General features: G+C 43.3%; 1 protein-coding gene across 20 annotated transcripts in view; it reads left to right on the plus strand.

The window, feature by feature from the left end:
- PPIP5K2 (diphosphoinositol pentakisphosphate kinase 2) overlaps nucleotides 1-16,409 on the plus strand; it is a 61,120-nt gene that overhangs the window by 370 nt on the left and 44,341 nt on the right. For 13 of the 20 annotated variants that reach the window (XR_005660469.1, XM_029073911.2, XM_039913269.1 and 10 more), the window contains exons 2-5: nucleotides 8,944-9,322; nucleotides 11,161-11,356; nucleotides 14,086-14,176; nucleotides 14,746-14,831. Coding sequence is in view for 19 of the 20 variants with exons in the window: in XM_029073911.2 (XP_028929744.1) it covers nucleotides 9,173-9,322; nucleotides 11,161-11,356; nucleotides 14,086-14,176; nucleotides 14,746-14,831 (523 nt within the window). In the remaining variant the exon portion in view is untranslated. Of the gene's footprint in view, nucleotides 1-2; nucleotides 68-2,232; nucleotides 2,283-5,023; nucleotides 5,139-8,943; nucleotides 9,323-11,160; nucleotides 11,357-14,085; nucleotides 14,177-14,745; nucleotides 14,832-16,409 lie in introns of those variants that run through there. The other 7 variants (XM_039913260.1, XM_039913263.1, XM_039913265.1 and 4 more) reach the window with 7 other exon arrangements.

Here is a 16,409-nt window from a genome sequence, read left to right on the forward strand (position 1 = left end):
TGGCGGGAGCGGCCGTGCGCATGCGCGGAGCGGCGAGGTGGGACAGGACCGGCCCGGGCGGGACCAGGTGATGCGGGGAAGGGGCCGGGGGCGTCTCCCCCATCGCCCCCTGCCCCCTCCGGGTTGCGGGACAGGGTCATCACGAGGGGCCTCCTTAAGCGCTTACTACCTGCCCGGCGCGCTCAGTAATGTTGGTATTGGTTAAGCGCTGACTAGGTGCCAAGCACTGCTCTAAGCGCTGGGGGACCTAGAGGATAATCAGGTTGTCCCCCATTTTGGGCTCACAATCTTCATCCCCATTTGACAGATGAGGTCACTGAGGCCCAGAGAAGAATAATAATATTAATGTTAGTATTGGTTAAGCGCCGACTAGGTGCCAAGCACTGCTCTAAGCGCTGGGGGACCTAGAGGATAATCAGGTTGTCCCCCATTTTGGGCTCACAGTCTTCATCCCCATTTGACAGATGAAGTCACTGAGGCCCAGAGAAGAATAATAATATTGATGTTGGTATTGGTTAATAACAGTGTTGGTATTTGTCAAGCGCTTACTATGTGCAGAGCACTGTTCTAAGCGCTGGGGGAGATACAGGGTCATCAGGTTGTCCCCCGTGGGGCTCACAGTCTTCATCCCCATTTGACAGATGAGGTCACTGAGGCCCAGAGAAGAATAATAATATTAATGTTGGTATTGGTTAATAACAATGTTGGTATTTGTTAAGCGCTTACTATGTGCAGAGCACTGTTCTAAGCGCTGGGGGAGATACAGGGTCATCAGGTTGTCCCACGTGGGGCTCACACACTTTTAATCCCCATTTTACAGATGAGAGAACTGAGGCCCAGAGAAGTGAAATGACTTGTCCAAAATCACACAGAGCAGCGGGGTGGGGATTAGAACCCACATCCTATGCCTCCCTAATAATGATGGTGTTTGTTAAGCACTTAATAATAATGTTGGTATTTGTTAAGCGCTTGCTCTGTGCAGAGCACTGTTCTAAGCGCTGGGGGAGATACAGGGTCATCAGGTTGTCCCACGTGGGGCTCACACACTTTTAATCCCCATTTTACAGATGAGGGAACTGAGGCCCAGAGAAGTGAAGTGACTTGCCCACAGTCACACAGCTGACAAGTGGCAGAGCCGGGAGTCGAACTCATGATCTCTGACTCCGAAGCCCAGGCTCTTTCCACTGAGCCACGTGACTTACTGTGTGCAAAACACTGTTCTAAGCCCTGGAGAGAATAAAAGGTGATCAGGTTGTCCCCTGTGGGGCAACCACTCACTGCTCCACAGCACTTATGTATATTCAGCCCACAGCACTTATGTATATTCATTCAGTCGTATTTATTGAGCGCTTGCTATGTGCAGAGCACTGCACTAAGCGCTTGGAATATACAAATGGGCAATAGATAGAGACAGTCCCTGCCCATTGACGGGCTTACAGTCTAATCGGGGAGACAGACAAAAACAATAGCGATAAATAGAATCAAGGGGATGTACAACTCATTAACAAATAAATATATAAGTGGGATTCTCTTATTCCTTGAGTATTCGTAAAGCATTCACCGAATTTCCCTTATGAGTCTGTTATTTGGGAACCGAGTGGATGAATTTGAGAAGCAGCTTGGCCTAGTGGAAAAAGCCCAGGACTGGAAGTGGGGAAAACCTGGGTTCTGATTCAAGCTCTCCCACCTTACTCTTGTGTGACTGATTCAAGCTCTCCCACCTTACTCTTGCGTGACGGGCAAGTCACTTAACTTCTCTGTGCCTCAGTTCCCTCATCTTTAAAATGGGGATTAACTGTGAGCCTCACGTGGGACAACCTGATGACCCTGTATCTACCCCAGCGCTTAGAACAGTGCTCTGCATGTAGTAGGCACTTAAATACCACCATTATTATTATTATGACTGTGGGGAAGTCGCTCGGCTTCTCTGCGCCTTTTTCCTTATCTGTAAAATGGGGATCCGGTACCTGTTCTCAGTAAATCAGTTGTATTTATTTAGCACTTGCTGTGTACAGAGCATTATAGTGACTGCTTGAGTGAGTGCAATAGAATAAACATAATCCTTGTTTTAAGGGAGTTTACAGTGTAGTGGGTGTAACAGGCATTCATCAATCATTGGTATTTATTGAGCGCTTACTCTGTGGGCAGCACTGAAGTAGGCCCTTGGGCGAGCACAACAGAATTAGCAGACGTGCATTCCCTGCCTTTAAACGACATTAAATCAAATTACAGGTAGAGAAAGCAAATGACTGTGAAGATAAATACACAAACCCTGGATGGGGGTGAGTAGCATGGTGTTTAAGGGGCTGAAATGTGTAGGTGAGACTGACCCTGTGTGGTACAGATGGTGTCTGATCTGACTGTATTGTTGCTACCGCAGTGTTTTGTGCAGTGTTGAGCACACAGTAAGTCCTTAAGTGTCATTCCTCCACTAGGTTGTTAGCTGTTTGAGCGTAGGGAATATGCCCAACAACTCTGTTGTACTCTCCCAAGCATTTAGTGCCGTTTTCTGCACACATTGCACGCTCAAATACTTGTGGTAAAGCTCACTGTTTGGAGCTCTCTCCCCAGAGCAGCTGACCTCTTGCTCATTCCCTCCACCTTTCCCACTCCCTTGCTTCTGCCCACTTCACGTCCAGCAGACTTTTGGCCCCCCATATTGAAATCAGTCAATCATTGGAATGTATTGCGCACTTACTCTCTGCAGAACACTGGACTCAGAACCTAGGCAGACATGTTCCCTGTGCACAGTGAGTTTACAGTCTAGAGGGTGAGCCGGGCAGCAATATAAATAAATGACAGATATGTACATAAGTGCTGAGGGTGGGGGGTATATCAAGTACACATCCAAGCGCTGTGACAGCTATTACAGCTATGTCCCGAAAGGAGAGGGAATAAGGGAAAAGAGAGTTTAAGCAGGGACAAAGTGTTGGAAAAGATGTGTTTTAAATAAGGCTTTGAAGGTGGGGAGAGTGGTAGTCTGTTGTATATGAAGGGAGAAGGGGTTTCCAGGCCAGAAGGAGGATTTGGGCAAGGGTGAGACAGTTGAGATCATCGAAATGTGCAAACTAGGTTGTTAAAGGAGATTGGTGAAGTACAAAATGGGGGGTGTGGGGAGGCTTGGAAAGCTTCAAAGACCTTGTGAAATCACATTGCCTCCGGACCTTTCCCAATTAATTCCTATCTCCCTGTTTTATCTCTTTCTCTCTTCCCACCCCTTGCAACTGCTATTTTAGCACCTAGCAGCCACCCAAGTGCTTGGGTTCTCACCTTTGCACTTTAATATGTGTCTTTATTACTTCCTCGTAGCTGGGATTTATTGTAGTATATCTCCTCTGCTAGATTGCAGGGTCTGTGAGAGCTGGGACCATGTCATTGCTCCACTTTTCCAATCAGTACCATGCACTGCAGACAGTAGGTACTCGATGAATACTATTGATTGATTGAAAGAGTCCAGGCCATTTTCACTGCTGGACTTTAAAAGGGGTAGAGTACAGCAGTGAGCTAACTGCTGGGTTTTTTTGAACCTTGGTGATTTCACTGTCCTTCACTCACAGGGCTTGCAAAGTAGCTGTAGTTTAAAAAGAGTGACTTGGGTCTAGTAGGACACCCAGGTGACGTGTCAGGATCCTTTCTGGCTGTAAGATTTAGAAAGCTTAAATGTGAAATAGGCAGCGTAGTTCAGTGAATAAGTAAATAATACAGTCAGTTCTCCCTTAAAAATTGGGATTATGTTCTTAAAGAAACATCCGTTGAGAAGAAATTGTGGTGGTCTCTCCCGGGGTGGTGGTAATAGTAATAATAATTGTGGTATTTGTTAAGCACTTAACTCAGCGCTGAGGCAGATGCAAGCTAATCACGGTGGATACACGGTGGAACTGAGGCACAGAGAAGTTAAGTGACTTGCTCAAGGTCAGAGAACAGACGAGTGGTGGAGCTGGGATTAGAACCCAGCTCTTTCTGATTCCCAGGTCCATTCTCTGTTCACTAGGCCTTGCTGATGAGAGTGGGGGGATGCAAGTGGCTTTGACCATTAGGTTGTGCTCTCTGTCTGTCTCTCCCCCTTCCCCGTGCTCTCCCAGACCCTAGAACTGTCTGGGGCCTCTGACTTCTGTCTGCATTCCTCTCCAGCCCCCAAGAGACTGGGCAATTTAATGGGACAGGGCAGTAATATACATAATAATATTCACTGGTAGTGGTGAATATGTGCAAAGTATTGCACTAAATGCCGGGGTTGACTGGGGATAATCAGATCAGACACAATCCCTGTCATCATATGGGGCTTCTGGTCCAAGCCGGGAGAGAGAACAAGTATTCCCCAGCTTACAGATGAGGAAACCAAGGCACAGAGAAGTCAAGCGACTCTCCCCAAGTCACACTGCAGGCACACGGCAGAGCTGGATTTAGAACCCAGATCTCCTGGCCCCTCCAGGCTTCTGCTTTTTCCACCAGGCCCCGCTGCTTGAACCCCCTAAGTGCTGAAGAAGCAGTAACCAATGGAGGGACCGGATCTCTGAAGATAAATCTGGAAATGTTTCTTGTTAGAAGTGGGTTTTGCCTAGGATCCTGAAGAAGGGTTAGAGTGGAGTGAGATGGGCATTCCAAGTAGGGGGAATTGTGAACCCCGGTGGGATAGGGCCTGAGCTAAATCTAATTATCTTGTTTGTACTCAGAGTTTAGCACTTAGTAAATACCAGAACTAACTTGGAGGGCTGATATGACTAATGGCCTGAGGGTGATAGTTGGTTCTAATGTTCCAGGAAAATGATGTGCTTGGGTTGGTATTTGAGGGAGGTGGATCGGTGTGCAACATAAATGATTGGAGAAAGGAGGCCAGCCAAAAGGCTGTTGGGAATATCTAGCTGCGGAGAAAGGCTGGGAACCTTTAGATTGGTTCCTTCCTTCAGCTGGTGCTATGGGCACACTCCCCCTTCCACTCTGTAGTCTTCCTCCTCCCTCCCTTCTTCCCTTCTCCTCCCTCCCCACTCCGACAGGGCGAAGTAGGCTGGTGCTGTTGGATTTGCTCACCGAGTACACACACAGCCAGTTTTGTGATATCTGGAGGGGCTGCTCTGTGCCTAGCCTGCCAGGTCTAAAGGTGGAGGCCCTCAAGAGGCATTATTTACTGGTAATCTCAGGTTACTATGCTTAATTGGTTCCCAAGAACCAGAATGCTAAAAGAGCTCTAAACTGACTGTTTCCCAGAGGAAATAAAGTGCAGTGACATTCCTGGGATCCAAAATACTTGAGCAGAATAATATAAATATTGTGGCTTTTGTCCCTCTTTGAAATGTAAATAGAGTTCCATGATGAAAGGCCAAAATGGACCAGTAATAAAAAAAAATCAGATTTGGGAGGAGTAAAATAAAGTGTTTTATTTTGTGCATTTGTCCTTGTCTTTAATGTGCTTTTATTATTTGATTGTTTGATCTCCCCTTACGTGTCAGTCCCCAGGCCCAGTTTCCCCACAATTTTATATAATTTCCACATACATATTTTTTCCCAACACCCTAATGTGGTGGGTACTGTGGGTAATTGCACAGTAACCATTTAATAAATACTATTACTACCTAATTTCCAAAATGTTCCTTGACACCCTTTTTAAGAGCTGCACTATTGTGTTACCAGACTTTCCATTATTTAGGCTGATTAGATGTAATGTCATTATCTGATGCTAAATTGAATCATTCTGTTTGTCAGGCAAAACCTTTCCGAGGGAGGGGAAGGGATGTGCTTAAGTCTAGGGAGCTTTTGTAGTGTTAGCTCCCAAATTCATTCAGTAGTATTTAGTGAGCGCTTACAATGTGCAGAGCACTGGACTAAGCGCTTGGAATGTACAATTCGGCAACAGATAGACGATCCCTGCCCAATAATGGACTCACAGTGAGAAGAGTGCTGTGGTACTGGCATTAAACTCTAATAGGCTGTTGAAAAAGAGCATTATATAAAGGGTACTTAGACTATGAAATTGTCTATAATTTTAATTTAGTTTAATTTAAAATTTAGACGATAAAATTGGGAAGCAGCGTGGCTCAGTCAAAAGAGCTTGGGAGTCAGGTCATGGGTTCGAATCCTGGTTCTGCCGCTTGTCAGCTGTGAGACTGTGGGCAAGTCACTTAACTTCTCGGTGCCTCAGTTACCTCATCTGTAAAATGGGGATTAACTGTGAGCCTCTCGCGGGACAACCTGATTACCCTGTAGCTACCCCAGCGCTTAGAACAGTGCTCTGCACATAGTAAGCGCTTAACAAATACCAACATTATTATAAAAAGCAGAAAGGAGCCATTGCCCTGGTACATTTTGGAAGCAGAAAAAGGTTCTTGAAGTCAAAGTTAGTTGTTTGAGAAGGGACCGAAGTCTGGTCCCAATACACTGATTAAGATTTTGAGACCAGTGAGATTTATAAAGGAATAAAGGGTCCTCCTGAGTAAAATTACATTCAGCCGCTGCTACTAGGAGTGAAAGGGTGGATGAACAAGCTTTAAGCTAAAAATGGGGAAATCCAGTAAGTGCCCTCTCAGGGCAGGGGAAGTCAGGGGGTAGTTGTGGGGTGAGAAGCCACATGGCCTAATAGATAGAGCACGGACCTGGAAGTCAGAAAGACCTGGGTTCTAATCTTGGCTCTGCCACTTGTCTGTTGTGAAACCTTGGGCAAGTCACTTCACTTCTCTGTGCTTCAGTTACCTCATCTTTAAAATGGGGTTTAACTGTGAGCCCCACATGAGACATGGACTGTGTCCAACCAGATTAGCTTGTTTCTACCCCAACACTTAGTTCAGTGCCTGGCACATACTAACTGCTTAACAAAATACCATAAAAAAAAAATTGGAGGTCAAGGTAGTGCAAAGGTGGAGAGGAAGGTTCCAAAAAACAGTCAGAACAGATTAAATTGCCCTCAAAAGGAGGAAGCTGGCAGATGTGGAAACTGGAAAAACAGCAAAGCCAAAATATACAAATGCTTCTGCCCTAATGCCGGAGACTTAAAAATTAAAATGGGTAAATTAGAATGCTTGGTGATTAGCAAGGGCCTTGGTTCAACTGGCATCTCTTCATCTTTATGGAAAGAAGAGCTATGGGATAGGATGTTGCCAGGCAAAGTGACAGGTGGAACTTGAGTGGGGATGTGGTGCTCTATGTGAGGAAAAGCCTAAAAAGTAATTATAAAGTGGTGCCAGATGAGGGGGATATCAAGATAGAAATTCCAGAATTAAGCAGGAACATATCTTTCTAAAGAAGACTGATAATGATCAGCCTTCCTAGTATCTCTGTTTAAGGAAAACCACACCTACAATGCATGCTGGGCTATTCTAGTCTATTCTCCAAATTGTGGCTGGAAGAACTACCTCCATGCTAGTGAGATGACTATTTTTAATGATCCTGTCTTACACTGCAGCTAACTGTATCATGATGGTGATGCTCATGAAACTGTTAAACCACTCGATCTGCTTTCTGTGATAGTGCATGTCTCTCAGCCCAGTAGAAAATTGGGCACCCTTTACATCTTAATATATTTTCAGTGAGGTGAGAAACTAATGCTCTGTTATTTTCAAGCCGTCCATCTCCCAAAGTCAATCAGTGCATGGTATTTGAGTGCTTACTGTGTGCAGAACTTGGGAAAATACAATATAATAGAGTTGAAGGATGTGATCCCTGCCTACTAGGAGCTTACAGTCTTCAGGGGGAGACAGACATTAAAATAAATTATAATTGGGAGAGAGAGAGTATATGTAATCATCACATACAAGAATATTAAGTCCCGTGGTGCTGAGGTGAGTATCAGAATGCTTAAGGGGGTATACAGCCAAATGCATAGTCCACACAAAAGGAAGAACAGATAAGGGAAAATGAGGGCTTAAGGAAGGCCTCTTGGAGGAGATGTGATTTTAGGGGTTTTTTTTAAGTCTTTTGAAGGTGGGAAGGGTGTGGGCTGTTGAATATAAAAGGGGAGGGAGAGGATTTGAGCCTGGGGTTGGGGATGGGATTAGTGAGATTGATGTGGAGGAGTGGAGTGTGCGGGGTTGGGTTGTAGGAGGAAGAGAGCTGTTCAAGTGTCTTAAGTCCGACGGCTCTGTTGATTTGGCTTTCTATTTCTTCGTGTATCCGTGGATGACTTGATAACGTTCTGCCTAGGTAACAGAAGTCATTGTGGCAGTGAAGCTCAGTGTGACTGCTGAAAAACCTTTGGTTGCGTGTGGGGATTCCTAGCTAGAGTATAATCATGATCTTTAGTCTCAATTGTCAAGCAACGTGGCCTGTTGGAAGGAGCATGGGTTTGGGCATCGGGGACTTGGGTTCTAATTCTGACTCTGCTAGGTGTCAGCTGTATGACCTCGGGCAAGGCACTTCTCTTTGCCTCGGTTCCCCCATCTGTAAGATGGGGAGTCGATGCCTCATCTCCATTCTCCGTAGACTGCGAACCCCATGTGGGGCAGGAACAGTGTCCTATCTTATTACCTTGTATTTACCCCGGCGCTCAGGACAGTGCTGGGCTCATCGGAAGCACTTACAGATGCCACAGTTATTATAAATATCTGCACGCCTCGGGATGTGCAGTTAGCATGGGACGTGTAGCTTTCTGAAAGACTGGCAGTGATTATTGTAGCCTGTTGAGTGGGACTCATTTCCTGGTAATAAGTCAGGAGCCTACTCTGATACCAATTTTCAGGTCAGGCTTTACAGCATCAAGCATGGCAGCATATAATAATTTAAACAGTACTGAACATACATAGAACAATATAGAACTGGAGTTGTTCTCTGCACTTTTGATAGCTATGGCGTGGCAAAGAACCTTTCTACCGTGCTCCGTTTGGATCTGAAGCCCACTGAGAAAGGCATGCTTAGCAAACGCCTTATATGCTGCCCAGACCGTATCTTTTGGGCAGAGCGTCAAAAAGGAGTGTCGATGCTAATTTTTTTGAGGAATCATTTGCTTTTGTTTTTTAGTGTAAACATTGCCACATCAACTCAGGGAAGCAACAACCTGTGACTTTATGTTTTTAAAGCTGGAGCAACAGTTTGACTGTCAACAATGAAGAGATAACTGGGAACCGAATAGCGTTTGGCAGCCGAATATCACAGTAGCAAGTGATTGCGCACGCAGAAACAAGCTGCTCCTGGGAGAATGAACTACTGCGCATCTCCCTCTAGCTGCTGCTCTCATTTAGCTTAGATAATGTCCCTTCCACAAAAAGAGGATGACCCCCCCAGATTCTTTGTCGGGGCTGAAGAAGGAGAGGATGAACCTTTGGATTCCACCAAGCCTGAAGAATTTGAGCACTTCTATGACCCCGCCGAAGAGGAGGAAGATGAAGAGTATGATTCAGTAAGTTGGCTCCTTGAAATCACTATTTAAAGTTGTCCGGTTTGCTCGGGGTTATTCAGGATAAACACATTTTCCTGTAACAGAATTTGCTGAGTGTGTAGGCATCTATATTCACTTAACAGAATTCAAGACCAAGGATATCGAGAAACTAATTTAAATAAATTGAAACTAATTAAATCATTCTGGTAGCTTAAAGATTTATTACCATTTTGGAAATCAGGAAGCTGACCTGGAGAGGTTGCCATCACCCAGTGGCAGTGGATATTACTATTAGCATTTATTTAGTGCCCCTAGTATACGGGGGCTGGGGGAGAACCTAACAATTCGCATAAGTTACGATCCCTTTTCTCTGGGTTTACAGTCTGAGGTAAGTCAAGGAGAGCTGTAACATGATGAAATATAGGTTAAAGGAGCATGGGAGTGAACTTTATAAACACAAGTGTCAGTAATAAGTAACCTGTATCAAGGAAACTGATAAGTGCATAAATGTGCTGAGTTCTCTGAGGGGGAAGGCTTGACTAAAAAGGCAAAGCATCAGTTTTGGAAGGCCTCCTGAAGGAGGTGATTTTTAGAAGGATTTTCTTTTTCTTTTTTTCTTTTTTGAAGGTTAGGGGAGATATTATATAGCCAAAGCTGGCCAGGAAGGTTTGAGCAGTGAGTTGGACACAGTTTACGGGGTGAGAGATGTCTAGGTTTCCTCGAAAGGAATGAAAGCATGAGTGGATGGGGGGGTGGGGGAGGTCACTCTTGACTCTCTTGACCCAATGCTTGCACCTTTCCAGAATGCTTCATGCTCTCTCTTGCCCTCCACCCACTTTGTTTTGCCAAACTCCATTCCTCACCACCTTTGATGCATTCCTAAAAAGCCATTTCATCATCCCTCAGCTTTTGTGTATTTGTCTGGTGTTAATTTATATACTTGAACTATTATTATAATAATAATAATGGTATTTGTTGAGTATGTACTATGTGCCAAGCACTGTACTAAGCGTTGTTCATCAATTTCAGTCAACACTAATGGGATGAGGCTATTATCAGTGGTATATATTTAATGTTTACTGCAGAGCACTCTACTAAGTGCTTGGAAGGGTATAGTCAAGTTAATAAACACTGTCCCAGTCCTAAAGGATCTTTCCTTTAGCTGGAAGACAGATACTAAAATAAGAGGTCGGGGAGGCAACAGAGTTTAAAGACAGTACCTAAGTGGGGGAGTGAGAAAGAGTACTACTGAGTATAACCCAAGGACCTAAGTGGATACCCTGCAGTAATTAGGGGCTCAGGCGATTTCGGCCAATACCATTAGTTTTAGCCATTTCACTTCTGACCATATTTTGTGTCTCTATTTAAAGGGGCCTATTGCAGCTAAGCCTCACCTTGACTCATCAGGTGTTACGTTTTGTGCATCTGAAGATGACTTAGCAACTCATGTTACTTGCTTCAGTCCTTGCAGATACCTGTTTAGGCATGTTAGGACCAATTTGGGAGATTGCATGACTCTCATAAGATGTCTAAATGTCTAAAGGAACAGGAATAAGATGTCTAAATGTCAGTTTGGCTTTCTGAACTTTGCTATTTAATATTTTCATATTGAGTTCCTAGACTTCCTGCTCGCCTTCCTCTTTCTTTTTAAATTAGCTATGCCTGAGGTAAAGTAGCAATAAATATTTATTTACATATTTAGTCAATCTTTAAAGTGCTTTTAAAGGTAACTATAAAAGGTGTGGGAGTTGTATTATGGCAAGGGATTTTGTTTAAATAGAGCAGCAATATTAAAATCACTTCAGAATTTAAAATGTTGAACTATTTTTCTTTCTTTTTTTTTTTTTTACCTCTCTTAGCCACCTGAAAGACAGATTGTAGTGGGCATATGTTCCATGGCAAAGAAGTCCAAATCCAAACCAATGAAGGAAATTCTGGAACGTGTTTCCATGTTTAAATACATAATGGTTGTGATATTTGAAGAAGATGTTATTTTGAACGAACCAGTAGAAAACTGGCCATTGTGTGATTGTCTCGTTTCTTTTCATTCCAAAGGTAATCATTTTTTCTGTTTAGTACACAGAAACTGTGTCAGTTTTAAAGTGAACATAATTGTTTTGGATTTTTGCTGTAATGCTGATGTACTTTAATCGAACAATAAATCTTGACAAAATCCATATCTACAAATTCAGGGGGAAAGGCATTTCATATTCAGCGTTATAAATAGCAGAATTTTGAAAGATTAGCTTCAAATATTTCATCTGAAATTCATTATTAATCACCAGGATTTTTAGTGTTACTTTCCTTCAGATATTTGAAATTCTGAAAATATCATGGAATATTTGAAGAGCTAACTAACCTACAGTCATTTGTGTAAAAGCAACCTAATCTCATAATTTTTCAAAATTTCCAAGAGAATTCAGAGTTTTCCATTTAATCTCCAAAGATTTGTTTTGTTTGGAGGTAGAAGGTTCTATATTGATCATTATTTATCTAATTAAAAATGAGGGACTGAGAGGATTTGGCTGCACATGCTCTTAGCCCACAACAGCATGTTTCAACCGTGGGCGATGGTGGACCTAAACTGATTGACCCTTTCAGACTCTCTTCCTTTTCTTCCCTCTAAATCACTTCTTTTGAAATATGGGGCATTGTTCTGTGGATTAATAATGGCCTAATGTATATGCTTTAAGTGGCAGTGGAGAAAGAACAAGGTTTAGTGATTAAATAGTAGATTATTCAGGCCTCAGACTGCTTCTCCTTGTCTCTTTGGACCTTTCTGTAATAAGTAGCATTGCCAGAAGGTACCCAAGGGGAAGGAGAGGAGATGGATTTTAGCCATTCATTCCCCAAAGTTGTATCATGCTAGAGGGTTTTCAACCTTGAGGATAAGTGGTCCCGGAATATTTTAATATGAAAGGACCCTAAGGAGTGCGGCAGGTCATATTTTGCCAAGCCGTTTCTTGCTGCCTGCTTAACAAGGGGGGAATTTCTCGGGAAACCAACAAGGAACAGACCAGGAGGAAAGGAGAAACTTCCCACCACTGCTGCTCAATCTATCAATGGTATTTGAGCACTTACCGAGGGCAGAGCATTGTTCTATGCACTTGGGAGAGTACAATATGACAGGATTGGTAGACATGTTCCCTGCCCACAGCAAGCTTACAGTCTAGAGGACTGGAGCGTGTGTCTCTGGGTGCATAACAGGACCGGGCCCTGGAAATATGAACAGGAAGGGGAGTGCCCCAGTTGCTGCTGCTCTGCACTCTCAGCTTCAGATATGGTTACTTCATTTCTCAGCTGGCAGATGGTTATGGAGCCGTGGGATGCCCTCCGTAATACAGGTATGATAGTGGGGTTAGGTGTGAAGAGGAAAGCCACTTTGGGTGAAAAACCTGAAGCCGTGACACTACCATTTCTAAAGGAAGAGGGGAAACTCTTGATTTACACTGATGGAATTCAAGATTCCTTAAACCCAGGCTATTTGGGGCATTGTGCCACTTCAGGAAACTTTAAGTCAGGCAAACAGATGTGCTCCAAATCCTCCCAGGCATCGACGTGAAAGTGAGGAGGAAAACAGACTTTAAAGCTGTGGAAATGAAGCACCTACAACAGCCTTACCTGGCTTAGCCAGGAGAGGTGCAGTTTGCAACTCAGACCATTATTATTGTATTAAGTGCTTACTATGTGCCAAGCACTGGGGTAAGTATAAAATAATCAGCTGTAATCCTATTATCACATGGGGCTTTTGAGCCTTAGCACTGCTAACCATGTGGCAGTTCTTGGAGAAACATAAGGACCACTACAAACAGAAGGAGGTGACTGCTGTGAGCCTAGGAGCTTCTTGAATCATCATCATCTTCATTGTGGTCTACTGGGCGCAGACCACCAAATGGTGTACGTATTAGATGCTTTGTTGTGTGAGCTAGATGCAGTCATTTAGTGACCCAGTTCTGATTTGCAGGCTGACTTTTACTCAGCCTTGATCTAGAGCAGTGAGAATAATCTGCAGTGCCAGTCTGTCGATCATATTCCCCACTGGATGATGAATATTGCTGTTACTTGTCCAGTTGCCTCTTCGATGCTACGAATCATCACCTGATTCATATATTCTATGGAATGGGTGAAGGGGGATAATCTGTACCATTGTTTTCCTATTGGATGTGGTATATGTATCCTAATGATGGTGACCATGGGTTTTTTTTCTGAAATTCTGTAACTATCAATTTATGTGGGATTAAAGGGGAAGATCACCTTAAAAGGAAACACTGACCCATTAGTCATTTTGGGGTTTTCAAAAGTTCTCCAGTTGGATACCTTCAACCCAAGGCTATACATCTATCCAGTTAATACAGTAAATCCAGATTGCCTATTATTAATAATTATGGTATTTAAGCACTTACAATGTGCCAAGCACTGAATGAAGCTCTGGGACAGATGCAAGATAATCATGTCTCCCATATTTGCCTCACAGTCTAAATAGAGGGAAAATGGTATTGAATCCCTATTTTGCAGATGAGGGAACTGAGGCACAGAGAATTCATTCATTCAGTAGTATTTATTGAGTGCTTACTATGTACTAAGTGCTTGGAATGTACAATTTGGCAGCAGATAGAGATAATCCCTGCCCATTGACAGGCTTACAGTCTAATCGGGGGATGTGATGTGACTTGCTCATGGTCACTCAGCTGACAAGTGGTAGTTCCAGCATTAGAACCCAAGCCCCTGTTCTTTCCACTAGGCCGTGTTGCACCTATAAAAGTGTGTGTTCTTAAATCTTTCAGGATTTCCACTGGACAAAGCAGTTGCCTATGCAAAGCTCAGGAATCCATTTGTCATCAATGACTTGAATATGCAGTATCGCATACAGGACAGGTAAGAGTTATTCTTATGAAATGAGCCCCAGCAAAAAACTGTGTTGTGAATTTTGTGGCTTGAAGTAAATGGGAATATGCCAATTTATTGTTGTAGTGTACTCTCCCAAGCACTCAGTACAATGTTCTGCACACAGTAAGAACTCAATAACTATGATTGAATGTAAAACAAGAATAAGTAAATTGCAATGGCATGTGTTTAGGCAGTAATTAACATCAAAATAATCTTGATTTTGACATTTTAAAATGTAGGGTTTTGAGGGTTTTTTTTTATTTGGGAGGGTGGTTTTGTAATTTGGAGTTTTTTAATTTGGAGGTTTTTAGTTGATGAAATTTGAGCCCCATCCAGATTTCTCTACACATTTGCTAAAGCCTGACTCTCCTTTTCCCTTCCTCCAGATGTTTAGGTCTTTACGCTCCTTTAAAAATCTCTTTGTAGCCTCAAACCAACTTAGTTTCCTTGTAAGCATATTTAAATTTTGATGAAATAGGAGTTTGACTATGGTGTTCATATAACTGTGTTTGGAAGTGTATAAAAAACCTGATTATGGGCTTTTTTTTTTTTTAAAGGAGAGAAGTCTATAGTATTCTCCAAGCTGAAGGTATTTTACTTCCTCGTTATGCAATTCTGAATCGAGACCCAAATAATCCCAAAGGTAAGAGTGGGTTTTGATCCGTCTTAATAATTGAATCAGTAAGGGGGTGATTTGTTTTGGGTTTTTTAAACAAACAAGGTTTTCATTGATTGCTTCCTTGTCTTCAGTCATATCACCTTGCATTTCCTCCCCTCTTGCTCTTTCTTATGTCCTTTCTCATTCTCTCCTATCTTGCTATTTTCTCCTCTTTATTTCCCCTTATTTCTTTCTCTGAGCTTTCATCTTTCTGGTCTCTCATGCTTACTTCCTCTCTAATTCCAAGAAGTGCTCAAATACCCAATCCAGGTCCTGCCCTCTGGAACCTGTGGTCATATTTTCCACTGCAGCTCCTGCCCATCTCTTCCACCCTTATTCTGCCAGCCTCCAGCTCTTGACCTCAGGTGCTCTGGCCACTCGGGATTACTGCCCCCTCATGCTCCTTCCCCTGTCTTGCCACCTCCATGAGCCTCTGAGGTGCCCACCTCACGCAACCTAACCACTGTCCTGCCTACCTCACCAAGGCTTTATCTCACCGGTCACCTCTACTTGATTCTTTACACTGCTAGATCAAATGTAGTTCAGGGTTTTTTGGTTTTGTTTTTTTCCAGCCTTTCTTTGTGATCTCTTGGGAGCTATGAATAACCATGACTGTCTATGGCCAGAGCAATGCTATGTGTAATTTCAAGCCCACTGTGTTTTCACTTGCTACGTCTGGTACTAGGATGCATTGTGTTTTTTTGTAATGGTGAGCAAACTGCAATCCCGGAGCCAGAGGTAACAAGTGAAACAACGTGGCCTAGTGGAAAGAGCACGGGCCTGGGAGTCAGAGGGACCCGGGTTCCAATTCTGGCTCTGCCACTTGTTTGCTCTGTGACCTTGGGTAAGTCACTTCTGTGTGCCTCAGATCCCTCATCTGTAAAATATGGATTGAGACTGTGTCATGTGGGATAATAATAATAATTGGGGTATTTAAGTGCTTACTGTGTGCCAGGCACTGTACTGAGCACTGGAGTGGTTACAAGCAAATTGAGTTAGACACAGTCCCTGTCTCACAGTCTCAATCCCCATTTTACAGATGAGGTAAATGAGGCACAGGGAAGCGAAGGGGCTTGCCCAAGTTCCCAAAGCAGACAAGTGACAAAACCGGGATTAGAACCAGTGACCATCTGACTCCCAGGCCTGTGCTGTATCCACTATACCATGCGTGACTTTGTCCAATCTGATTAGTTTGTATCTTACCCCATTGCTTAGTACAGTGCCTGGCACCTAGTACAGGTTTAGCAAATACCATCTTTTTTATAAAGCATCAGACATTTAGTAAATTTTTAATTATGTTGAATCAGATGCTCTGTGAATTTTAGGAAAGTTTAGGGGAGACTTTGAGGCACCAAAAATCTCAGTCTATGATAAACCATTTGGCCCTACTGAGATAATGAAAAATCATATCTGTAAAATGTTGCTCTCTCAATGAAGATGGCCCTTGGTTATAACTTAAAATAATTGCTATCTCCATATGTTCTTTACACATACCAAGACATACATATTTGGTGGCCTACTTGGTCGTCCTACCTCATAAGTCCTTGTGATCTAAGCAATGTC

This window comes from Ornithorhynchus anatinus, chromosome 10, assembly GCF_004115215.2.
Source record: "Ornithorhynchus anatinus isolate Pmale09 chromosome 10, mOrnAna1.pri.v4, whole genome shotgun sequence".
Lineage (NCBI taxonomy): Eukaryota > Metazoa > Chordata > Mammalia > Monotremata > Ornithorhynchidae > Ornithorhynchus > Ornithorhynchus anatinus.